Raw genomic sequence first — 27,769 nt, 5'->3', positions numbered from 1 at the left:
GCTTGCCAATTTTGTCACTGTGAACATAAAAGTCACTTCTTGTTTTCTTTAATTGGTTTACAATCGAGGACGAGAGTAGTAAACTGTGTTCCATTTGAAGTTCAGTTCTTTGTTTGTATAACTCCTCAGAAGGAGCCATAACATATTTCTTATCAATTTCTTTAATCTTGTCCACAATTACCATCTCCTCCTGCTTCTGTTTCTTCCTCAAAGCAACAGAATACGAAATAATCTGACCCCGTATATAGGCTTTAAAAGTGTCCCAAAGAGTGTTAACCGAAATATCTTCTGTATGGTTAATTGTAAAAAAAAGCTCAATCTGTTCATTCATAAAATTAACAAAGTCCGAGTCCTGAAGCAACAGCGAATTAAAACGCCATTGTCTATTATTTGGTATATTGGCCATAATTTTAATAGAAAGCTTAAGTGGAGCATGATCCGAAATGGTTATAGAATCATAATCACATTTAATCACTGAAGGAATAAGACGAGAATCAATGAAAAAATAATCAATTCTTGAATAGGTATGATGAACATGTGAAAAGAAGGAAAAATCTTTTTCCTGAGGATGCAGAAAACGCCAAATGTCCGTCGACCCAGAATCAGAAAGGAAAAAATTAATCAGATTTGCAGATTTATTAGGTAAAGTCCGTAAAGGAGCCGAACGGTCCAAAGCTGGAGACAAACAGGTATTAAGATCTCCGCCCCAGATCAATGAAAACTCGTTCAAATTCGGAAACTGATCAAACAATGATTTATAAAATTCCGGACAATCCATATCAGGAGCATAAACATTAACCAAAACTACTTTTTTATTAAATAGTAAACCACTAACCAATAAAAATCTACCATTCGGATCAGAGATAATATCCTGTTGTATAAAAGTAACTGAGGAATCTATAAAATAGAGACGCCTCGAATCTTAGCATTGGAGTTCGAATGAAATTGTTGTCCCTTCCAGAATTTGAAAAAACGTAGTCTGTCCCCCCTCCGTACATGGGTCTCTTGTAAAAATAAAATATGTACTTTAAGTCTCTGGAACACTTTAAAAACTTTTTTCCTTTTAATAGGATGATTAAGACCGTTAGTATTCCAGGAGACAAAATTAATAATAGACTCCATAAATCCTAAAGTCAACCCACAACAAGGAGGATTGACGATAGGCGCGACCCACAAACCCGGAGAGGAAACAGAACATACAAAAGATACCGGGAAAAAGGACGCAACCAGTACTTCAATAATGTATATAGCCCAAAGAGAAACAAACTAAAACGTGAAGCCCCTCCCACCACCCCGCCCCAAGACCCCAAGGCAAAATCTAAAGCAGACCCGCCAGAAAGAAGCAAGCGCTAAAACTACCCCCATGACTTCCGGTATACGCTCCCTAAAAAAAAAGGTATAAATATGAAAAGGATCAGCTAATTGTAAAACAGTAAAAAAGTAAAAAAAAAGGTAGCTCAATTAAAATACACACAGAACAGAACAAAAGCCGGAAAATATATATTAAAAAAAAACCACAATAAACCTCAAACCCATGAATAGACACAGCAACAAGAAAAAATAAGATTATTGACATAAAGTGGTTATAAAAAGCAAAACAGAATAAAATTTAAAAAAACTACAAAATTTAAGGCCACACAGGAAATACGTAAGATGACAAAAAGGAAGTAACCACCCAGAATCCCCTGGGAAAAGAAAGAAATGACGCAGTTAAAAAGAAAGTTTAGCAACCATATTAAGAAATCAAAAATAAACTTTTCTGCCCAAATAGGGCACGAAGAAGTTAAAACCAACCAATTCACAGCCTCCGATCAACGGAGATAATTAAAAAAAAAGCAATTAAGATGTTGAAGATGAAAGTTGATCCAGATAACTCTGGGCATCCGATGGAGAATCAAAAAAACGAAGGGCTCCATCTGACATGCGAATCCTTAGACGTGCAGGGTACAGCAGCGCTGGTCTTAAGTCCATCTTATAGAATTCTGACATCACGGATCTGTAACGAACCCGTTGGTCCCAGATTGGTTTACTGAAATCTTCCACGAATCGGAACTTAAGATCCGAAAAATCAATGAAACCTTTAGATCGAGCGAATCGAAACAGTCTCTCCTTGTCTTGAAAGTAATGAAAACGTAAGATAACATGCCTAGGTCTATCTGACCTAGACGAGTATGATGGGATTCTGTGAACACGATCCAGAAGCGGTGGTTGGTCAGGAAATACAGTAGGGAATGCATCTTTTAAAAGTTGAGAAAAATATTTCATGGGGTTGTTAGATTCCACAGCTTCCCTCACCCCGATCATTCGTAAATTCAGCCGTCGCATTCTAGATTCCAAGTCAGAGTTTTTAAAAGTCAAAAAGTCAAGTTTCTTCTTCATTACATTAATTGTTTCTTCGATTTTCCCCATCTTAAGCTCACTTTGTTGCGCGAATTTTTGAAGATCAGATATAGCCGACTGATGTTCCGCAATAAATGTTTGCATCTTATCAATTGAATCGGCAATTTTCTGGAGATTAGTTGAGATTTCCGTATGAATCAGGTCTTTAACAGGGCCTGCAATTTCCATACAAATCATCTCCCTAACAGAGGTTGAAATTTCCCTCTGAATTAACTCCGATATCGCTTTCAAAGTCACCGGTGATTCAGTCGGGGGGAGATCCGTAGCTTTCGGTTTAACCGGAGGTTTACCATCCTTGCCGTTTTTCCCGTTCTTAGACATAGCAGATCTAAGTATCATCCAATTGTCGGAGAATTCAGTTTAATTCAAAGTATTATAAGAATTGATGCCTTAATGGTTAATTAAAGTATAGCTGACCATAGAGAAAAAAAAACTCAGAGGTAATGGAGCGAGTCAAGAACGCGACTTCACTCCATGAGCGCTACCGGAAGTCTCACAGATTAATTTCAACAAATATTCTTATCAGGAGAAGATTTGTTAAGAAGAACAGAAAATAAGCATGCTAAGTTGTAGAAAAGGGGGAGGGGTGGAAAGAAAAGGTGATGTTTGCAATGGAGGCAAACCAAAATTGTCAAGATAACCATTATTTATACACCAGCAATTAAAGGCAGAAACAAGGGCCAAACTTAAACTGAAACATCCAGCAATATCTGTAGAGAGAATGAAATTACCTGAAATTGATAAATTTATTATCAAGCATAGGGGGCTACAACAGTTCTTTACTGCTTAGGCAGATTGTGGTTCTTGGGGCTTAATACTGAATTCAGCAGTTTCAGGCAACTAGTCTTTTTCATTCTCTCCACAGAAATTGCTGGATTGGTTTGAATGGTTTTTCTGTGCATCTGTTTGTAAATGCTGGTAATTAATGTTGACCTCCACAACTTAGAGTCTGTACTATATCACAGACATTCATTTTACACCCTCCCCCTATTCTTTACTGTACTTAAAGAAAATACTCAATTTTCCACTTCTGATGAAGGATTATTGACCTGAACCATTGACTCTTTTCTCTTCACTTTGTTGCCAGTCCTGCTAACTGTTTCCACCATTTCTGTTTTTGTTTTGGATTTCCAACATCTGCAATTTACTTTCGTCTTTTTTGGTTTTCAGTGAATTTTGGGTGATTCTGTTCGAATGTTGGACTCTAACCCTGGGGAAAAGACTGTTTACCTTATCCATACAGCTCATGATTTTATAAATCTCAGTGAGGTCATTGCTCGTACTCTTCTGCTGCAAGGAATGGCCAGCCTCTTCCTATAACTCTAGTCCAGAGAGCATCCTCATAGATCTCTTCAGCATCCTCTCCACCTTGACAATGTCTTTCCTTTAACAGGGTGACTAAAACTGGACATATTTCAAATGTGGCCTCATCAACAACTTATACTTGCAACATAATAACTCTTCTCCTAAACTTGATGCCCTGACTGATGAAGGGTAGCATACTAAAAGCCGCCTTGATCACACTGTCTACTTGGGTGGCTACCTTCAGTGAACTCTGTAATCTTACTTCCAAGTCCCTCAGTTCCCAGCCATTCACTGTATAAATATAGAAACTTAGAAAACCTACAGCACAATACAGGCCCTTCGGCCCACAAAGCTGTGCCGAACATGTCCTTACCTTAGAACTACCTGGGGTTACACATAGCCCTCTATTTTTCTAAGCTCCATGTAGCCATCCAGGAGTCTCTTAAAGATCCTATCGTTGCCTCCACCACCACCGCCGTCAGCTCATTCCATGCACTCACCACTCTCTGCATAAAAAACTTACCCCTGACATCTCCTCTGTACCTATTTCCAAGCACCTTAAAACTGTGCCCTCTCGTGCTAGCCATTTCAGCCCTGGGAAAAAGCCTCCGACTATCCACACGATCAGTGCTTCTCATTATCTTGTACACCTCTATCAGGTCACCTCTCATCCTCCGTCGCTCCAAGGAGTAAAGGCCGAGTTCACTCAACCTATTCTCATAAGGTAGTGGTCACTAACCTTTTTAAGCCCAAGATCCCCTACCTCGACCTTAGTGAAAGGCAAGATCTACCTACTAAATCATTTAGAGAAAATGCAGCTCCAATTGTACTTCCAATTTGAGGCCTTTTATTTGGGCTAATTGTGTTTGAATTACACAAAATACTTTTGTCAAACTTTCAAATTAGTTCAAACAAAAAAACACTGTAACTAGCATATCAAACAGGCCATAGCTGTCTTTAAGAATACTACAATACTTCACACCTTTAATTCTAAGTTTCATTATTTAGTTTTATTTCAACACAAAAAATAAATGAATAAAAATTGACTGTTGCACTCACTGTGATGACTGGGGCTGAATACTTTCTGCTAGTTCCCTGAAATTTGGCTCATAACTACAGACAGCCAGTCTGAGACAGTCTGTGAGGTGTCTATCAGTAAGAGAGCTCCTGTACTTAGATTTAATAATTTTCATCTGTGAAAATACAACTTCACATAGATAAGTTGACCCGAAGTAGGCACTGATTTTTATTGCACGTGGCGAGATGAGGAAACTTCTCCCTGCTGACAAGCCCCCAGAAGTCACCGTCCCTTGATCTTGCTTTAAGCTTGATGTCATTTTGCAAATCAATTATTTCCATTTCAGTATCACTTGGCACACTAAATACTTGCTGGAATTTGGCTGCTATCTGTTCTATATCGATCGGCAGAAATGGGTTTGAAATAAATGCAGCAATATCTTTCATGACGTTTAACTCTCCAAAACACTGATGAAACTTTGTTGCCAGTTTGTCTAGGTTAGCACAATACTGCTCAAGGCGAAAAACATTTTTTCCCTTGATGGCCTGTAACATTTTTTCCAAGTTGGGAAAGTGTGTCAACCTCCCATTCTTTAAATTTGAAATCCAAACACCGAACTTGGCCTTAAACGCATTTACTGTGCTTATCATGTGGGTTAGGTGTTGGTCTTTTCCCATGAGCTCGTTGTTAAGTGTGTTTAATTTAGCCGTTATGTCTGTCAGAAACCCTAAATCCAGTAGCCACGCATCATCTGACAGCTCCTCGTGCTCCTCGTTTCTTGTTGACAGAAAAGTCTTTATCTCAGGCAGCAAGTATATCAGCATAAAGAATTATGCCCCCATAAGCGGCATCGAGCTCATCCAATCACGCCTTGAATAAGCGGTGCTGAAGTGCTTCTGCTTGAATAAAGTTTATCAGTTTTGACCACCAGTGTCATTACATGAGAAAAGTCCACGACCTTCCCAGCCAAGGCCTGCTGATGAATCACACAGTGATAATCCAGGAAGCTGGGAAAATCAGGGTCATTACGGCACAGTGCTATAAAACCAGCGTGCACATCGCGCATTGCTGGGGCCCCATCAGTAGTAGTTGCCTCCAGTTTATGAATGGGGATGTCATTTTCACGGATATATTTTTTAAACTCATTGTAAATATCCTCACGTCTCGTTCTCTCCTGTAATTGTAAAAGAGTGAGGAAGTCCTCCTTTGTTGTAAAATCCTGGAAAGCCATTCTGACAAATACAACAAGCTGAGCTGTTTGCATTACATCCAGGGATTCATCGAACTGGAGTGAAAAATATTCACAGAGTGACAAGTCCTTTAACACTTGTCGATCCACATCCTCTGACAGTGATTCCACCCTCCTTGTCACTGTTGCAGGGTCAAGCGGTATATTATGTATTGCGGTTGTGATGTTGTTTTTGTTTTTAAAGCCATTAAAAAGTCTCTGCGGTAATGGCCATTGCTTCCTTGAATAAATCGCTATCTGTAAAAGGCTTCTTGTGTTTAGCCAAAAGGTGACTTACACGAAATGATGCTTCAATAGCCTTATTTTGAGCAGCATGTTTTGTTCCTGGGCCTTCAACCCCGATTTCAGCTCCTCAACTTTCCTGGCACGAATTGCGCTCTTTGGGGGGTTGGTGTCTTTAAATTCCTGGTGGTTGGTGTTGTGGTGCCGCTCCAGATTCCCTCTTTTAGTCAGTGCTTGTGTTTGTGGCACCACATACATACACACTTGTCTTTCACCAAGGTAAATAGAACTTCTTCCCATTCTGGATGGAAGGTGTATGTTTTCACCTTTTTTCGTGGAGCCTCCGCCATGCTGGCTAGCTACCTTGCAGGATATCACCAGCGAGTGCCGTATATTGATGTTTGCGACAGCCTGTACTCTTACCTAACCTAATTGGTCACTTTGATGCAGCACAAGCTCCGCTGAAAACACGGTGCATGGCGGGGGTGCTAGACACATGCGCACTGGGCAGAAAGAACGGAACTAAAACCCCACAGCCCGGAAACAATCTCTCTTTACAAATAGTTTTCAATATTATCCTAATTAGTATTACTTATTTTTATAATGCTCACATTACAACATTGTTTGTGTATTTTTCATTTTTTTGGGGGATCTACAGGGAAAGTCTCAAAGATCGACCGGTCGATCACGACCAACGGGTTGGCGACCACTATCATAAGGCATGTTCCCCAATCCAGGCAACATCCTTGTAAATGTCCTCTGCACCCTTTCTATGGTTTCCACGTCCTTCCTGTAGTGGGGCGACCAGAATTGAGCACAGTACTCCAAGTGGGGTCTGACGAGGGTCCTATATAGCTGTAGCATTACCTCTTGGCTCTTAAACTCAGTCCCATGATTGGTGAAGGCCAATGCACCGTTTGCCTTCTTAACCACAGAGTCGACCTGCGTAGCAGCTTTGGGTGTCCTGTGGACTCAGACCCCAAGATCCCTGTGATCCTCCACACTGCCAAGAGTCTTGCCATTAATGCTATATTCTGCCATCATATTTGACCTACCAAAATGAACCACCTCACACTTATCTGGGTTGAACTCCATCTGCTACTTCTCAGCCCAGTTTTGCATCCTATCAATGCCCCGCTGTAACCTCTGACAGCCCTTCACACTATCCAGAACACCCCCAACCTTTGTGTCAACAGCAAACTTACTAACCCATCCCTCCACTTCCTCATAAAAAAAATCATGAAGAGTAGGGGTCCCAGAACAGATCCCTGAGGCACACCACTGGTCACCGGCCTCCATGCAGAATATGATCCGTCTAAAACCACTCTTTGCCTTCTGTGAGCAAGCCAGTTCTGGATCCACAAAGCAATGTCCCCTTGCATCCCATGCCTCCTTACTTTCTCAATAAGCCTTGCATGGGGTACCTTATCAAATGCCTTGCTAAAAACCATATACACTACATCTACGACTCTACCTTCATCAATGTGTTTAGACACATCCTCAAAAAATTCAATCAGGCTTTTAAGGCACAACCTGCCTTTGACAAAGCCATGCTGACTATTGCTAAGCGTATTATGCCTTTCCAAATGTTCATAAATCCTGCCTCTTAGGATCTTCATCAACTTACCAACCACTAAAGTAAGACTCGCTGGTCTGTAATTTCCTGGGCTACCCCTACTCCCTTTCTTGAATAAGGGAACAACATCTGCATCCCTCCAATCCTCCGTAACTTCTCCCGTCCCCATTGATGATGCAAAGATCATTGCCAGAAGCTCAGCAATCTCCTCCCTCGCCTCCCACAGTAGCCTGGGGTAGATCCGGTCTGGTCCCTGTGACTTATCCAACTTGATGCTTTTCAAAAGCTCCAGCACATCCTCTTCCTTAATATCTACATGCTCAAGCCATTTGACCTATCAAAATTTTTCTGTCATTTCATTATGGCTGATTTATCACTATCAACCCCATTCCCCTGCCTTTGACACCCTGATAAAATAAAAACCTATCAACATCTGCTTTAAATATACTGAATGACTTGGCTTCCACAGTAGTCAATAGATTCATTACCTTCCAGCTAAAGAAATTGCTTCTCATCTTTGTTCTATATGGATGTCCTTCTGTTCTGAGGCTGTGCCTTCTGGCCCTAAACTCCCCCACGATAGGGAACTGAAAGCCTGAACAGAGTGGATGTGCAGTAAATGTTCAATAAGTCTGCCCCCCCGCCCCACATTCTTTTAAAATCCAGCGAGTACAGGGCCAGAGCCATCAAACGCACCTCATTCCCAGAATCATTCTCATGAACAACGTTCTGTCTAATTTGTTTTAGAACTGTGTGGACCAATCAAGAAATTTTTACATGGTCTGAAATCTATGTAGCAATTTAAATTTTTTTGTAGTTTGCATTCTATGAATATTTAGAATGAAAATTTGTGATATTACATGCTTTTTATTTATTAATTGAAGTATAACAAAATACAGTGCAAAGAATTTTTTGTGTTTCATAAACTTTCTCATCTCTTTACTCCAGCTGCACGGCAACAAAGACTATGTGTGCAGCCATGCACTCGCGCAGCTTAGAGGGAACAGTGGTTGTGAACCTCCTCCGAACCTTCTCCAGTGCCAGCATATCTCTTCATACATAAGCGGCCAAAAACTGCTCACAGTAGTCCAAGTGCAGTCTGACCAATGCCTTGTAAAGCCTCAGCATCACATCCTTGCTCTTATGTTCTAGTTCTTTTTTGAAATGAATGCCAACATTGCATTTGCCTTCCTTACCACTGACTCAACCTGCAAGTTAACCTTTAGGGCATCCTATACAAGGACTTCCAAGGCCCTTTGCATCACTGATTTTTGAATTTTCTCCCTGTTCCTCCTACCAAAGTGCATGACCACACACTTCCCTATAACACTATATTCCATCTCCAACTTCTTTGCCCATCGTCCCAATTTGTCCTAGCCCCTCGGTAGTCTGCCTGCTTCCTCAACATTACCTGTTTCTCCACCCATCTTTGTATTGTCTGCAAACTTGGCCACAAAGCCATCAATTCCATCATCCAAATCATTGATGTATAATGTGAAAAGTAGTGGTCCCAATACTGACCCCTGCAGACCACCATTTGTCAGCGGCAATCATCCAGCATAATCAATTACAAGACTGATTCATGAAAGGAGAGTTGTTCTTTGAGGAAGATTGAATATAATACGTTTGTATTTGGAGTTGAGATGAGTAATTTAACTGAAACTTTGAGAGTTTAACAGCGTGGGTGGTGTAAGTATGACACCCTTCATGAGGAAGCTTGGAAGTAGAGGTTTTAGGGTAAGGAACTGGCCACTTGAGACTGAAACCAGCAGGAATTTTTTCTGAGAATTGAAAATGTTAGAATTCTATGTTCAGTTTTCAGATATATTCAAGGCTGAGGGTGGGAGAATTTTGAAATCTGGGGAAATTGAGAAATGTCATTTAGTAGGAATTTGGTTAGTTGCCTGTGATCTTGTAACTGAGTAAGTTTGAGAGGCCACGTAGCCTACTTGCACTCTTTCTTGTGTAAGAATATTTGAGAATTAAAAATTTCTCTTATCTTCAAGTATCAGTATCTTGAGTATTAAGTGATAGAAGGTGGTGCAGGCAAGCACAGCTTTACCCACATGGCAAGTTGGGTTGGAGGAGATGTACAGAAACATTGGGGAGGGGGGAAGGAGTATAAAAACTAGAACCTTCAGATTTTCCTGCTACTAAGCATGATCACATTGATCATCCGCTTAAGAAATGTATTCTTGCCTCCCCCCACCATTTCTTAATCGCTTTTGAATTACAGAGTATATACGATGCCTATAAAAAAATTTTCACCCCTCCCCTTAGAAGTTTTCATATTTTATTGTTCTACAACATTGAATCACAGTAGATTTAATTCGGCTTTTATGACACTGATCAACAGAAACTACTCCTTTGTGTCAAAGTGAATACAAATTTCTACAAATTGGTCTAAATTTATTACAGTTATTAAACACAATAATTAATTGCATAATTACTCACCCTCTTCAAGTCTGTATTTAGTAGATGCACCTTTGGCAGCAATTACAGCTTCGAGTCTGTGTGAATAGATCCCTATCAGCTTTGCATATCTGGACATTGTAATTTATCCTCATTCTTCTTTTAAAAACTGTTCAAGCTGTGTCAGGTTACATGGAGATCATGAGTGAGCAGCCCCTTTCAAGTCCGGTCACAATCTCTCAATTGAATTGAGGTTTGGACTCTGACTTGGCCACTTCAGAACATTAACTGTGTTGTTCTTAAGCTATTCCTGTGTAGCTTTGGTTTTATGCTTTGGGTCATTGTCTTGCTGGAAAACACATCTTCTCTCAAGTTGCAGTTCTCTTGCAGACTGCCTCAGGTTTTCCTTATATTTTGCTGCGTTCATTTTACCCTCTACCTTCACAAGCCTTCCAGGGTCTGCTGCAGTGAAGCATCCCCACAGCATGATGCAGCCATCACCTTGCTTCACATTATGGATGCTGTGTTTTTGATGATGTGCAGTGCCTGGCTTGCCAAACATAGCATTTAATCTGATGGTCAAAAAAGCTCTCTTTTGGTTTCATCAGACCATCGGGCCACCTTCCAGCTGATTTCAGAGTCTCCCACGTGCCTTCTGGCAAACTGTAGCCAAGATTGCATGTGAATTTTTTTCAACAGTAGCTTTCGCCTTGCTATTGTCCCATAAAGCAATGACTGGTGAAGCACCCAGGCAACAGTTGTATGCGCAGTCTCTCCCATCTCAGCCACTGAAGTTTGTAACTCCTCCAGAGTTGTCGTAGGTCTCTTGGTGGCCTCCTCACTAGATCCCTTCTTGCATGGTCACTCAGATTTTGAGGACAGCCTGCTCTAGACAGATTTATGGCTGTGCCATATTCTTTCCATTTCTTGATGATTGACTTAACTGTACTCCTAAGGGATAGTCAGTGACTTGGAAGTTTTCTTGTATCCATCTCTTGACTTGTACTTTTCAATAATCTTTCTGTGGAGTTGCTTGGAGTGTTCTTTGGTCTTCATGGTTTTTGCTAAGATAATGACTTACCAGCAGTTGGACCTGTCTGTCTGTATCTTGTTTTACGGCGGTTGGCATCCAGCTTAATGGTGCATTACCGCCACCCTCTGCTCTAGAACGTGCACTAGACATACATTCTAAATCCCTTCACCCAATCGCACACGCGTATACACACACACACACACACACACATATATATATACAAACCTACACTTCACCCTCCCATCTTTGACCATCCTAGTATCCTATTCCTGTTTATTCGTCATATTCTATAAAAAACCCCTTTACCCCTTAAAAACGCTAAAAATACCCGGACTTGTGCTCTCTCACCCATGCCCAGCAACCCTTTTAATGTGAATTCCTGCATCCCCAACTCCCTTAATTTATTTCTCATCATCTCTCTCTGTATCCCATACTTCCTGCAACACAAAACTACATGTTCTACTGACTCCTCTTCCTGACATTCCTCACACAATCCTGTCTGGTGTTTCCCTATCATTTTCAATGTTTTGTTTAATGCACAATGCCTCAGCCTTAACCTAGTCCACACAATTTCCTCTCATCTGTTTCCATTATCTACCCTAGTAACTGCAACACTCTTTTGTATTTGATATAAATGCCTCCCTTTCCCCTCACTGTCCCATCTTTCTTGCCATATTCGGTTGACTTTTTCCCAGATTACACACTTAACCTCTGCTTTACTGATACTGATGCGCATTTCCACATTTTCTTTCTTTAACGCCCTCTTTGCCAACTCATCCACCCTCTCATTCCCCTTCACCCCGACATGTGCTGGAACCCATAGAAATTTTACCTGACCTCCCTGATTTGCAATTCTTGTAACTAACTGAAGGACTTCATAAAGTACATCTTGCCGACTGTTTGTGTGAAAAGACCTTAAACTTGCTAGAACTGAGGATGAATCTGAACATATCAATGCTTTGGCTTGTCTGGCTTTCTGCACCCATTGCAACGCAACCAACACTGCCAGCATCTCCACTGTAAACACCCCTAACTTATTAGATGTTCTTCTGCTGATTCCAATTTCTTTTGCTGGTATTACCACCCCAAACCCTGTCACGCCTGTTTCAGGTTCCTTTGCACCATCCGTATAAATGTGAGTATAATCACTATACTTTTCCATCACATGACAGTTAAATGCATTTACCAAATCTGTTTTATATCTTTCTTTCCTTTTTACCTCTAACAAATGCCTGTCTATGTCAGGCCATACAAGCTTCCATGGAGCTACAACCGGATAAACTACTGAAGGACTTATCCTCAGATCAAATACTCCACATTCTTTCGCAATATCATTCCCTACCCGACTAAAGGTGTCCCTCTGAAATCTCCCATTTTCCCAGCACTCCTGCAACACTCCTTTAGTAGGGTGAGAATCATTGTGCCCCTGCAAGTTAGCCCAGTAGTTTGCCATCAGTTGCATCCTTCTTAGTTCCAAAGGCATTATTCCCAATTCTACCTGTAGTGCTGACACTGGTGACGTTTTAAAAGCCCCACTGCACACTCTCAAGGCCTGAGCCTGAATCACATCCAGTTTCCTTATAAGAGACCTAGCTGCTGATCCATATACTATATTTCCATAATCCAATACAGATCTCACTAAAGCCACATACATTCTCTTCAAAGCTGAACAACTTGCTCCCCATTCCCTACCAGTCAAACATCTCATCACATTTATTACTTTTTACATTTCTCCTCAACTTTCCCGATATGGTCTGCCCATGTTAATCATGAATCAAATATAACTCCCAGAAATTTAAATGATGCAACCCTTTCTAATTCAACCCCATACATTCTTAACTTCTTTCCTACCTCAACCCTTTTCCTGGTAAAAAATACAGTTTGAGTTTTATCTACTGAAAATCTACATCCCCAACCATAACCCGACTCCACCACTTCATCAATTGCTTCTTGTAGTTTCCTGATTATATGGTCCATGTTCCTGCCTCTTTTCCACAAGGCCCCATCATCCGCAAACAGTGACCTACCTATATCCACTGGTACCTTTGTGAAGACATCGTTGATCATAATGATGAAAAGTAACGGGCTAATCACACTACCTTGAGGTGTGCCATTTTCCACTATGTACTGTTTTGATAATTCTGATCCAATCCGAACTTGAATTTTTCTACCAAACAAAAAATCTTTAATCCAATTAAAAACTCTCCCACCAACCCCCATCTTGTGCAGTTTAATTAATAATCCTTCCTTCCACATCATATCATAGGCTTTTTCAATGTCAAAGAACACTGCCACTACTGACTCTCTATTTGCCTGGGCCTTCCTTATTTCAGTCTCTAACATAATCACTGAGTCCATGGAATTCCTTCCCTTTCTAAAACCACTCTGATAACTTGCCAGCATTCCCCTTTTCTCAAGCTCATATGATAACCTTTCTGTTATCATCCTTTCCATTATTTTACATATACTTGATGTTAATGCAATTGGTCTGTAGCTAGTGGGTTTTGACAGATCCTTGCCAGGCTTCCTTATTGGAATTAAGCAGTTGGACCTTCCAGATGCAGGTGTATTTTTACTGCAACCAATTGAAACACCTTGATTACACACAGGTGATCTCCATTTAACTAATTATGTGACTTCTAAAACCAATTGGCTGCAGCAGTGATGATTTGGTATGTCATATTATAGGGGGTGAATACTTATGCCATCAATAATTTTTGTGTTTTTATAATTGTAATGTAGATCACTTTGTAGAGATCTGTTTTCACTTTGGCACTAAAAAAGTCTTTTTCAGTTGATCAGTGTCAAAACAAGCCAAATTAAATCCACTGTGATTCAAATTATATGTGTAAATGAAATATAGAACAAATTAGTACACTATCAATGCTACTGTAGTACTATAAAACTGTACTATTTCCTAATAGTTAGCAATGGAGGAACTGAGTGTTTTTGTCTATGTCCTTTGGATTAACTGTAAATGGAGAAAATCGGCACAGACACCTTTTGTAGATAATGGATGGCCTCATTCAATGCTTTCAATGCATCCGTTCAATTTGCTTCCAATTTGCATCCAGTTAATAGGGCCACATTTTCATTTTCATTGTAACATTCAAGATGATTGTTGATACCTTCAAATTCTTAGTAGTTCCTAACTTGTTGAAGTAGTGAGATGTGCTTCATTTTCACTCCCAGCCTTGTTTGGTATTTCTAAGCCTGAATGCTTGAAACTGCAGTGAGCAAAACAGTTCTGAATTGTCTTACTACTTATTTCTCGCCAACTATTAGTGACAAAACTCATTGCTTTTTGAAGACAAACACACAACTGATGGGGTTTAAAATCTGTTCACTGTAAGCACAGTGTAGTGTCTAATGGGCATATAAATGCACGCTTCTGACGTTAGTGGCATAGTGTTCCATAGTGGGTGGCAGGGTGGTGATATGTCTCTACCAAAGGAAGTGTAAGCACTCCTTCCTTCCGCTAGCCTGCAGGTCACCCTTGGGCAAGTGTAGCACCTGTTGAGCCCTCCAGTCGTGATCATGTGAAGCCATGAGAGTAGGTGGTGGATGGTTGTATGAGCAGCTGGTGAAAATCACAACCACTGATGCCAGGCAGACAGTCTCTGTAAGATGGGTGACTCCAGCCATCATCAATACTCTTCAAAGGCACTGCCCAGAAAAAGGCAATAGCAAGCCACTTATGTAGGAAAAAATTTGCCAAGAATAATCGGGGTCATGAGACCATGATCTCTCACATCATATGACACGGCACATAATGATGGGTGTCTCAAATAAATGAAGAGAATCCTGGCTAACCTTCTTGATTTGTTTTTGTTCTTTAAGAGTTGGCCCAACTAAGCAACTGTCCCAATTAACCAATGGCCCAATTAACTGGAATTCAATGTACTTACTACTTGAATATCTTTACTGACTTGACCTCCAGCATATTATATGGCAGTTTCTGTATCTTTGGGATAAAGAAATTTTTCTGGATATTTGTTCCAAATGGTAAATCTTGCATTCTGAGTCTGTGATCTCCAGTAATAGACTCTCCACTCTTTGGAAATATCCTCTCTTTATCTCACCTCATTATTCATGTTGCCACTTTATAGTTTTAAGGTCCCCTGTCATTCTTCTATACCAGGGGTTCTCAAACTTTTTAATGCCATGGACCCGTACCATTAACCAACAAGTCAGTAGACCTCAGGTCGGGAACTCCTGTTCTATATCTAAGAGACACAATTTCTTATCTCTCATCAACCTCGCCATTCCGGGAATCTATCTTGCAAATGCTCACTGAATTACCTTCGTGGCAAAAATATCCTTTAAGTAAGAAGATCAAAAAATAGCACAGTGAATAGTTCTGCTGTCTTCCTTTTCCAGTGGCTGGGTTTAGTCCAGACTTCCAATACTTTGTGGCAACGCCAAGTTCTCCCAAAAACCAGTTCTCTCACACTTCTCAAGGATGTGTTGGTTGACCACTGTATAGCTAGTGTAGCTGGGTTGTTGCTAGGTTGTAGGAGAATAAGAGGAGACTTGATTGGCATGTAAAGAATAGACGACAGGGAAATATCTAAGAGGGGGAATGGTTTTGATGGGATTTCTCTGACAGCTGGTATAGATTTGATGGACTGAATTACTTCCTATGCCATGGGAAAATATAATAAGAATATAACATGCCAGATGAGGTTTTGCCCTTTATAGCTGCAGAAAGTATCCTTACCCATTTACTCAAATCTACTAATAATCAAAGGGAGCATATCATTTGCCTTCCTACGGTTTGCTGTATCCGAATTTTTGCTTTGAATGATGGGTTTTCAAGAACATCCGGGTTTCATTGTATTTCCCTTACTGTTAATCTCTCATCATTCATGCAATAATGTCTTCTGTTTTTAGAATTAAATTGAGTAACCTCACATTTATTGTGTTAAACTGCACGTCATGCCTTTGTTCAACGTTTCTAAATCATGTTGGAGTTTCTAATAAGTTCATTGTGTATTGCTATGTACTGATCATTTCATTAATGTCGGACTTGTCTAATACTCATAACTATCACACACAGGATACGCGATGCATCTGGCCGCCCTAAACGGGAATACCAGCCAAAACCTAGAAGTACTTACACAGAATATGGAGACACAGACCATTCCAATGGCGGTTTCTCCTATAGTGGGTCAACCAAATCACAAGGTGAGAATTTTTTGTTGTTGTTTATCTATTATCAATAAGCCATATCTCACAAAATGGGATCTCCTTGCAAATTAAATGGTCAGTGTTTGTATACAAGTCATAGACAATGTTCAAGCCACAAAAATGCCAGAGAGTAATGATCTCCAACAAGAATAAGTTTAAACACTAATCCAAAGCACTTCATTCAAATGTCCCACCTTCAGTATTCTGGCAGTTATCATTGACCTGAAACTCAACAGAATATTGTATCCACAAGAACAGTTTGGAGACTGAGTCACTTCCACTGAACATTCATTTCCTGATATTTCAAACCCATTCCAGTCTGCAAGGCACAAGTTGGGAGCATGATGGAATACTCTCCACCTGCCTCACCACCATAAGTAGCTCAACACCATAAGACAAAGCAGCCTAATTCATAAGTACACCATTAATCAAACATAGGCATTTATTTCCTGCAATACTGAAACAATGGCTCCTGTACTGTGTGGGAAATGTACTCCCGTTGTTTGCCCAGGCTGCTCTGATGACAGCTTCCAAATCCCCGAGTGCTACCGTCAGAGGATCAAGGCAGCTGGCTTATAGACTCCCTTCAAAGTCAACCTTTGCTGGCCTTTCATTGTTTCTGAATTTACATTCTGTAATGCTGTACTCAACAGCACTATGGGAGTTCTTCACCAGGACTGCAGCAGTTTAACAAATGGCTCACCCCACAAACTCAAGAATTAACCATGGTCAATAAATGTTAGTCTTGCCTGTGGAAAAACAATTTAAAATTTTTTTTAAAGTCCCATAAGCTTTTCAAATCACTGGTTGTTTCCTCACACAATCCTGTTTTACTTGAGCTATGCTTGGATAAAACTAGGAAAGCACTTGAATCCTGACGAAGGGTCTCGGCCTGAAACGTCGACTGCGCCTCTTCCTATAGATGCTGCTTGGCCTGCTGCGTTCACCAGCAACTTTGATGTATAAAGCACTTGAATGTTTGTTTTGATGATTGATTTAAGCGATGTATGTGTCACCTCAAGAATAGTATTTAACAGCATTCTCTGACTGATGGAAAAAAAGTTAATGGTGAGTTGTTCCAGTCCTTGTGGTTGAAGATACTAGTATCAAGAACTGGATAGTGAGTTCTGGTATTTAAAACCCAGAGAAAATAGTTGAATTAGAGATGCATAGTATCCATCTTGGAGAAGAACTTGAGTTGTTCCCATGCTTCTGTCACAGTTGTGCTTCTAGGTAATGAGGTCAAAAGTGCTGAAGGATTTCTGGATTGTCCTATGTAACAAATGGGTTTTCCCCATGTTGTGACGAAGTTCAAGCCATTGAAATATCCTCTAGCCCAACCTGGGGCAGAGTCATACTATCCAAATAATTCCTACGTTTAATCCGTGACTCTGTTTCAAAATCTCAATCCAATTTACAGTTGTGGGTAGGAGTGAGGGGGAGCTGGGTGAGAGAAAAGATTAACCAGTTACTGCTCCCGGTTCTTAAAGGTTTCTTGCTGAAAAGTGCAAATATAAATCCACAATGGATTTAGATTCAGGTTTTGCTTGCTGAATTTTAGAATGTCTTACAGTAGTAATTGAAAATGACCAAGAGATGCTGGCTTTACGGAAGTGCACCAATAAAGTAGAATAGATAAGGCTTTGCTGGCACTATCTATCTCGTATTGTACACAAAGAACAACCACTTGGATAATGTATCAGAGACCAGTCATTGAAAAATGTATAGCCCTATGAGATGCTTGTTTTTAGTTTAATTTGCATCATGTTCAGTACAGACATTGTGAGTCAAAGAGTTTGCTCCTGTGCTGTGGTGTCTTATGTTCTATAAGAAGAGGGAAGATTTTTGAGAAACCTGAACTGAAGAAACCTCTTGATCCCTAGTTTGTTGAATGAATTAGTCAGAAAAAGCCAGATAGTAGGTACCATTGGTATTTCCCAATGTTGAATCAATCACTGAATTTTATATTTCCTGTCAAGTTATTCAGAGATTATTAATTCACTGACATAATATCTCTTAACACACACAAAATGGTGGAGGAATTCAGCAAGTCAGGCAGCATTTATGGAAATGAATGAACAGTCAACATTTTGGGCTGAGACCCTTTATCAGGACTGGAAAGGAAGGGGGAAAGCAACAGAATGAAAAGGTGGGGGGTGCTGGGGAAGTAAGCCAAGCTAGAAGGTGATAGGTGAAGCCGGTTGGGTGGGAAGGTACAAGGGTCTGGAGAAGAAGGAATCTGAGGGGAGAGAAAGTGAACCACGAGAGAAAGGAAAAGAGGAAGGACACGGGGTGGTGATAGGCAGGAGAGGAGAAGAGGTAAGAGGTCAGAGTGGGGGAATAGAAGAAGGGTGGGGGGAATGGAAGTTGTAGAGAATCTCTTGTTCGTTCACCTCTTCCCACTAAACTCCACCTTGACATATTCCGGCAAGAGACAGAAATGCTACACCTGTCCATTCACTTCCTCCCTTACCTCCACTCAGGACCCCAAATAATCCTTCCAGGTGAGGCAACACTTCACCTGCAAATCTGGTTGGCTTGTCTTTTGTATCCGGTGCTCCCAATGTGGCCACCTCTACTTTTTTGAGACCCGACATAAATTAAGGAACTGCTTTGTCGAGCACTTCCACTCTATCTGTTAAAAGCAGAACCATTTTAATTCCTATCCCCATTCCTGACTGTCATGTCATTCCATGGCCTCCACTGCCACGATGAAGCAACCCTCGGGGTTAAGGAGCAACACATCACATTCTACACGGGAAGCCTCCAAACTGACGGCGTGAACATCGATATCTCCTTTTGGTAATTTCCCCCCCCCTTCCCTTTCCTTCTATTCCCCACTCTCGCCTCTTATCTCTTCTCCTCACTTGCCTACCATCTCCCCCTAGTGCCCCTCTTTCTTTCTTTTCTCCCATGGCCCACTCTCCTCTCCTCTCAGATTCCTTCTTCTTTAGCACTTTACCTTTCCCACCCACCTGGCCTTACCTATCATCTTCTAGCATGTCCTCCTTCCCCAGTGTAATGTATTAGGCAGTTGAAAGAATAGGGAGGTGTGATCAAAACAGGCCTGAAGGAGAACTAGCATGGCCAAAGGTCTAATTCTATATTTGAACTTTTGCAGTTTTTTTAATTCAGTAAACTTTGCATAACCAAGGGTATTTTGAAGGAATAGTTTTGTTACTTGAGCAACCTAGTGTTCTGTGGGAGTTTGATGTAAAGCTGTTCACAGTAGATGCCGTTGATTCTGAGTTTTTGTTATGGTGATAAAGAAAGTATGACATAAAAGAACATCCTTGACTGTATCGCTGTCTTGCAGACAACAGTGTAAAAGGAACAAACTGGAATAGCCATGCCATTCTGAATGCAGGAATACTGGTTTCTCAGTAGGAGTGGGGGTGGGGGGGGTGTTCGGGGAAGATAAACTATGATTGTTACTGGTTAACAAAAGTTTAATCTTAAATAAGTTTACTGATTGTAGAGTAAGTTTGTACATTGTAATAAGTTTTTAAATGTTTTTGCATTAATTTTTCTATGAACAGCCTCCTTCCGTTCTGACAAGGCCAATAGGACACCAGCTGGTGGATCCCCCTGTAAGTAGGGTAGTTAATGCCTGTTTTTTTGGTTGTGATGGTTAAAAGTCAGCATCTTTCTTAGGATTTGTTATAATTTAATGAGATTTGATTGCCGTATGTTTAACTGTAAATCAAAAACAAGATTTAATAGATTTTTATTTTAGACCATACTTAGTTATGTGTCCATAAGTCTGGTTTAAGAAAATGCTACCATTTGCCATTGAGAGGATAGTATTAGGGAAAAAAACCTAATTCCCATAGTGATGTGATTGAACTCTTAACAACAACACCCTCAAGTGTTACTTTGGTACCTTCTTTTGAAATCTGGTAGATTTCAGACTTCCATACCATGAGATTGTCAAGTACAAAAAGGATACACTTCAAGGAGGCACATTTGCCCTAACTTTCCAAATGTCACTACCCAAGGTGTAGCACTGCTCTCAATACAGGAAACGTGATCAAAAGTGAAAGACTGTCGTATACGTGGAGAATCGTTTTTAAGACCATAAGACATGAGCAGAATTAGGCCATCTGGCCCATCGAATCTGCTCCGCCATTCAATCATGGCTGATCCTCCTCAATCCCAGTTCCCGGCCTTCTTCCCGTATTCTTTGATGCCATGTCCAATCAAGAACCTATCACCCTCTGCCTTAAATACACCCAATGACCTGGCCGCCACAGCTGCATGTGGCAGCCAATTCCACAAATTCACCACTCTTTGGCTAAAGAAATTTCTCCGCATTTCTGTTTTGAAATGTTGCCTCTCTATCCTGAGACTGTGCCCTCTTGTCCTAGACTCTCCCACCATGGAAAACATCCTTTCCACATCTACTCTGAAACCTTTCGAATGTTGAAAGGCCTAGACAATGAGATTCCCCCCTCATCCTTCTGAATTCCAGCGAGTTCAGACCCAGAGCCATCAAACATTCTTCGTATGATAGCCCCTTCATTCTAGGAATCATCCTTGTGAACTGCCTCTGGACCCTCTCCAATGCCAGCACATCTTTTCTAAGATGAGGGGCCCAAAATTGTTCACAATTCTCAAGGTGAGGCCTCACCAGCATCTTATAAAGCCTCAGCATCACATCCTTGCTCTTGTATTCTAGACCTCTTGAAATGAATGCTAATATGGCATTTGCCTTTCTCAGTCACCAACTCGACCTACAAGTTAACCTTGTCCTTTGCATCTCAGATGTTTGGATTTTCTCCCTGTTTAGAAAATAATCTGCACATTTATTTCTACTACCAAAGTACATGACTGTGGTTTCAGATGGGTAAGGGGAAATGTGGTTAACAAAAATACAAATCCTTTGATTACGCAACTTGTTGATAATTTCATCATCACCGATTGACATTCAGCTTTTGTATTATGAACTGATTTCTAAAGGTCTACAAACTTTCAGTTTAAAAATCACTCGTACACTATATATTCTCTTATTCTGCCTCAATAGGCTTTTTAAAAATCCAAATCAGATCAATTATCTTGCAATACCAATCAAATTTATTGGAAACAATGTCATTTGATGCAAAAATATTATCACAAAGCTGCTAATGATTAAAATTAGCTATTGGACATTAATGTGCATGAATTCCTGACAACCATTGTGCCTTCGTATGTTGGTGATGGAGTTGTCTTGTATTTTGTCTCTACATTGCTGTGTGCAGATTTATAATATAGAGATATGTTTTTAAATAACAATGTTGAGAAGCACAGAAGCAGGATTTTAGGGGAGTTTTAAAAGGTCCAGGGAAAAGTAGGAATGTTTAGGAGTTAAAAGAGAAAAATTGTAGTTATTAGGGCTACTAAAAGGTAAAAAGGTGTAAAAGGTGTGTCAATCAGAATGTATGAAACAGAGGATGTGATATGTCACCAAGAACAGGTGAATAGGCTGGATAATGCTTTCAAACAGAAATGAGGATTTCACAGACAGTAAGTTAGATGAAATAGAGGCATAGTGGTAAAACAATTTTACTAGATTGATAGGATACAGTACACTATTGTGTTAGAAGCATTTTAGATATGGTCAGCTTTGTAGTGTGGAGCTTTGAATATGGAGTGAAAAGAGGCTACATTGGTTAGAGTTTAATTAGTGAGTTTGAGATGGTGATGCTGGCTGAATCTTACACATTTTAGCAAGGGTGTATACTGCATTAAGGTGCCAAATGGTATTTCATGTCTACTATCTCATACTATTGGAATTGGTTTCTGTTCTAACGAAACAAGCTACCTTCTGTATCCATTAATGATATGAATCAAGTGGGATCCAATTAAAAAATCTGAATAGGAGGTTATTGGAATTTTATACTTGGCACCAGGCAATCGTTATTCTGCTATCAGACTTCTGACTGAGTTTCACCAAATGTGGACTTATTTGAATATTGGGTTTTGATACTTTACCTATGGCAATATTTACATGATTTTGAAGTGTTACAAACTAATTTACATGTATAGCATTGAGGTTAGCATCTTAATATCCTTATTTTTCCTGCAAGATTACATTGATTGTAGTTTAAAATATATAATAATTATATGTTTTAATTTAAAGAGTAGATGGTTGGGAAATGTATAACCCAGATGCATGCACAGTGATAAAATTGATATTCTGGGATAGTAGTATCTAAGATAGAAATCTAGCTGAGGTTTTAACACTATTTTCCTATGACAAAATTACCTAAATAATTTCAGACATTCCTGATTTATTTAATAGAGCACACTCAAGCTTTGTTTCTCCACTTTTCATCATTGATCTTTGTCCTTTGCTGAGTATGAGTGATTGGTGGTCCTGGGTTTTATCAGTGCTGCTCTTTAGTAAAATTTCTTAATTCTCCATTGCAGATCAGCACACCTGTAATTAAGAACTAAATGTAGTGAATTGATTGAATCCTTGTTACACAGCTTTGAAATGTTATCACAGTGTGATCTACTTTCCTGCTTCTGCCCCTTAGCTTCAGCTGCTCTCTGTCTTTGTTGCATTGGGTTATAAAACGTAGCTCACCTTATGTGACCTATTATTATCTTCCGTTGGAAATTCAGCGTTGGATAGCTCCCATGCTGTACCATCAGAGGACATTTTCACCTCCAAGGTTCTTTCTACTGACTCAGTGGTGACTAGGTCCAGTCTGAGCATTTACATTGGCCTTGGTACTCTTGTCCTTGACAAGTAAGAAAAATTGTTGCGATATTATCCAGTGACTCCTTGAAAGGATTTGATTGTGGATAGCATAACCATTATTAACACTATAATTTTGGGTTAAGTAACCTTTAGATGCACATTCTTTGGTCTTCCAATTGAATTATAAGAGCAAAACCAAAGGGATTCTACTCTACTGGAAATGTGCGTTAGATAGAGCCAGCACTATCAATACGAAGGGATATAATTTATTTTGTCCTTCAACCATTTCTGAAGTGCATTTTCTGTTGTGTAGCTCATCTAGATCAACCATGCTGCAAGGCATTGTACGACTTTGAGCCAGAGAATGAAGGGGAACTTGGCTTCAAGGAAGGCGATACCATCACTTTGACCAATCAGATTGATGACAACTGGTATGAAGGAATGCTCCATGGCCAGTCGGGCTTCTTTCCTGTCAACTATGTGGAAGTGCTGGTCCCATTACCTCAATAAAGATGCTGAACTGTACACCAGATGTAGGTGTGAAGAGAAGGAGACTGTCAACATTCCTTTATAATTTAAAACACTAGTCCACTTCCAGGGGTTGTTTCTCACAGTGCAGTGTTACATTGTGTGCAAAGCATCATCATTTTTTATTTTGAGTTGACTTATGTTTTTTTTCTGTGTTAACTTAAGGTGCAGCTCCAGTTAATCTGCATGTATTGCAGTATGGTTGTGAGAGATCAGCATTTCAGTCAATGAACCCTTTTCTCGGTCTGACCAGTACTGGTAAAGTGAAAGGGCTGAAATTTGACATTTACCTTTTAGCAGAAATGGCCGTGCCAGTGTTATTGTCCCTAGTGTGGCAGTGGGTGAGAACCCTCTACTGCTCACCAATAAGTTAGCTTCTGCTACATAGTTTCTGCTGTGGAGTCAAGTAACCTTGGGTCACAACAAATTAATTTTTTTTAAAGAAGTAATTTTGTTTTTATTGCTCTTGCTCCCCATCCATATTAACATGGGGGTTATTTTGAAGTAATTGGGAAGGTCAAGGGGTCGTATACCAGTCTTTCAACTCTGGCATCTAGATACATATTCAGCACAAACTGATGGGATGAAAGCTTCCTTTGTGTGCAGACTAAAAGGATCCTATTTGAAATCTGCTTGGCCAAGTTGAATCCAATTTAACATCGCTCAATTGGCAGTCTCATTCAGACAGGCTACAGGATGGCTGGAATGGGATATTGACAAATGTCACATTGGTACAATGCCTGGGCATTGAGTTCTTAGTGAGGTGGGGGATAGGAGTCATGGCTTAACCTCACTGAGCCCAACCTTTGTGACTGTGGGTGCTTGAAATGGAAGCTGTTCCATTCTGTGCACCTAGTAATATACTAATATATCTTGCATCTCCAAACTTCATTGGCTGTATTACTTTTTCTAAACCATCACTGCATTCTGCTAGTCCGTGTTTACATTGACTACCAACTGTGGAAGATCCCGAGTTTAAAATGTGCAAGAAAAAAGAATTTTTTGTTCCTCTCTGTTTTATGTTAGGCTTTTTACAAGAAAACCCTGTCCGCTGGTTCGTGACAGACACACCTCTAGTTAGCAATATAATATTATGGTTCTATTCAACCTAATCAACAACTTCCCTAGGGTATGAGGGGAAACTAAGATTTCCTTGAATGCTGTCCTGTTGAAGACAGTGTACACATCATATTGGATGAGATGAGGGATAAAACAGTATCACATTAGAAACAAAAACTTATTGACGCTCATTGACTGGTCAGGACTGAAGTATAGTTTATTGGTTAAATAACCTGCAGATGTCTCATTTTTATGGAAGTCTACATCACTAAGAGTTAGCACCTTGAAAGGAAGAAAAATGGGGACTTCTTTCAAAATAGTTTCAACTGTCTGAATGTTTATTTTCCTCAATTTTATACCAGTTGAGGATGTTTCAGTGTTATTAGGATGAACTTCAATAATTTGATTTAGAATTTTTTTTTAGTTACTATTCCTGAATTGAATGGTGTTACAGTTATTATTTAAAAGCTATAAATAATTAGACCGACTGGTTTACAAGTAAATATTTGAATATTTCTGTGAACCATTTCTATGATAGAGGAGATAGCACCAATAGAGAACAGGCATTGAAACTAATAAGCAAAGAGAAACAGCTCGAACCTCCCAGCCGCTTAATGCTTTGCTTCCAGAGGTCATCCTCCAGCAGAAGTGAAAAGCTGTAATACAAATGAACAGGTCTCTGAAGATACAGGATGTACCTTTTGCAGTGGGTTTCTTGCATCTGTACACCTATGAGCACAGGTTGGTAGAAATACACACCTACGTGACTGCCTGGGTGCTGGCTGCCCAGGCCAGTAGTTTAATTTGTTTGCAGGTGGGCCAAACGTAGCCCCCTTTTCTCTCCCATCTCTGAGCTGAAGTAGGCTACCTCCAAATTGCTGGCCTTTTAAAACCTTTCTTTGAGGTTGGAGGGTCCATGCAACTAAAGTGGCTGAAGTACATTAGTGACTTTTGTATAGTTCGCACATTGATAAAGCTGGTGCTATAAATGCCAACCCACTGGTGTCAATGTAACAGATCTGGAATAGTCCCAGATCTGTAGTATAAGTGTGAGACAATTCAGTCTTCTAAGGAAGTAAAGACTTTTAAGTAAGAATGATCTGTTTTACAACTTCCCTGAGCCTTCATCTAGTGCTGCTGCATCTGACTGCTCTATTTTTTTGATTCAGAAAAAGCTATGCAAAATAACAATTTCAAATCCTGATTCTCATCTTTCAGTATCCTTTTGGCAAAGACATAGATAACTGGAAAGAATTTTGCCTTCAGTGAGACTTGAATTATCCCCATTATCATTTTTTTTACAGTTTGACTTTTGGCTTTTTACATTTAATGAGCAAATACAAGCTTTCAGTAACTAATTTCCGTTTTGCCCACCACGATGTTGAATGATGACCTAGTACAACACGTGCTGCATGTATCTGGGAGGTATTATGCTGTTGCACTCCCATATTGACACTAGCTCTTTAACACTAATCATGATGTACCATGTAATTGTCTAGTATTTTTCAATAGAGTTGTCAACTCATCGTGACATTTAGATTTTGACCATACCTGTACTAATACTTTATGAATTTGATCTATCTTTTGATAATTATAAAAGCCATGTGCTTATAACTCAAAATATGTATCTTTTTTACTGTTTAATCCTGCATGTAGATTTGTTTAGTACAGTTATAATCTATGTAATGTTTTGTTCAGATTATGTAAAGAATAAACGTAAAAGCAGGTGATATCTGAGCTAGATTTCCATAAATCAAAAGTATGCTGTTTTTTGGAGGTGTTGGAGTGGTTATTTTTCACTGACATGTCAAATATGAAATGTATATTTGACATTAAATTGTACTAAAAGATACCAAACTTGTATCAAACTTTGGATAGCAGTATTCTAATCTTGGCATTAAACAGCCCCACTCCAGTACATGTACACTTTTAGGTGACATTCATTTAGATTACTGAAAGTACTAAAGGCTGCTGTCTTCCAAAGAAATATTAACCAAGATCAAGTGTTCTAGCACTATTGAACTGAAATGCAACTCCTTCAGTTTCATGGCTATGTTACTCTCAGTCATTTTCACTAACATGTTGCACAAATTATCTTACTGCTGTTTACTGAATTTTGTTTCAGTTGGCCTCCATGGTGACCTATAAAGCAATAGTGACTATACTTAAACTATTTATTCTGCAAAATACCTTGAGACATCCTGAAGAAGTTTCAAGAGAATGCATGTTGTTCCTGTAAAGAGATTGGGATATTTACCCGTCCCATACAAAACATACAGGATGCTGTTTAAGAACCCCAGTAATGTAAGATCACCAATATGTGAATGAAAGTGGTTGGAGCAAATATACAATAATTGAAATAGTTACTTCAGAATGGAGGTTTTCAAACCAACTGGAACAGTGTACTTGTCTGACAGTGGTTCTGAGAATCCACAATTGCCCAGTTCTACAGTATATTTCACCTTAAGAACGCCAATTGTTTTGAGACCAAAGTGGTTTCCAGCCAGTATGATTGTTACTGCTCTCAACTATCAGGGATAAAATTCTGCTGCTTGCAATGGTTTTGAGTGAAGCAAATATGGGCACAATTAACTAATTTTCTTATTTTTTTCCTTACAGTTAAAAGAAATTTTTTTTTTGTGATACCAGATACTATTCTAATATAGTTAAAGTGGATTGGTGGTGGACATACAGTGGCATGCAAAAGTTTGGGCACCCCTGGTCAAAATTTATGTTACTGTGAATAGTTAAGTAGTAGAAGATGAACTGATCTCCAAAAGCCGTAAAGTTAAAGATGAAACATTCTTTTCAACATTTTAAGCAAGATTAGTGTATTATTTTTGTTCTGGACAATTTTAGAGTAGGGTAAAAAAAGGAAAGGAGCACCATGCAGAAGTTTGGGCACCCCAAGAGATTTGAGCTATCAGATAACTTTTACCAAGGTCTCAGACCTCAATTAGCTTGGTAGGGCTATGGCTTGTTCACAGTCATCGTTTGGAAAGGCCAGGTGATGCAAATTTCAAAGCTTTATAAATACCCTGACTCCTCAAACCTTGTCCCAACAATCAGCAGCCATGGGCTCCTCTAAGCAG

At 39.8% G+C, this 27,769-nt stretch overlaps 1 protein-coding gene across 1 annotated transcript in view; it reads left to right on the top strand.

The window, feature by feature from the left end:
• The window catches only part of sh3gl1b (SH3-domain GRB2-like 1b), a 139,659-nt gene extending 113,025 nt beyond the window's left edge, over nucleotides 1-26,634 (top strand). The window contains exons 8-10 of the mRNA XM_063032432.1: nucleotides 16,275-16,402; nucleotides 19,945-19,995; nucleotides 23,404-26,634. Of these exons, the coding sequence (XP_062888502.1) occupies nucleotides 16,275-16,402; nucleotides 19,945-19,995; nucleotides 23,404-23,600 (376 nt within the window). The 3' untranslated portion in view covers nucleotides 23,601-26,634. The remainder of the gene's footprint in view (nucleotides 1-16,274; nucleotides 16,403-19,944; nucleotides 19,996-23,403) is intronic.
• Nucleotides 26,635-27,769: the final 1,135 nt, after the last annotated feature.

The sequence above is a fragment of the Mobula hypostoma genome, chromosome 24, assembly GCF_963921235.1.
Source record: "Mobula hypostoma chromosome 24, sMobHyp1.1, whole genome shotgun sequence".
Taxonomy (NCBI): domain Eukaryota; kingdom Metazoa; phylum Chordata; class Chondrichthyes; order Myliobatiformes; family Myliobatidae; genus Mobula; species Mobula hypostoma.
This window is presented reverse-complemented; position numbering and strand designations above follow the sequence as displayed.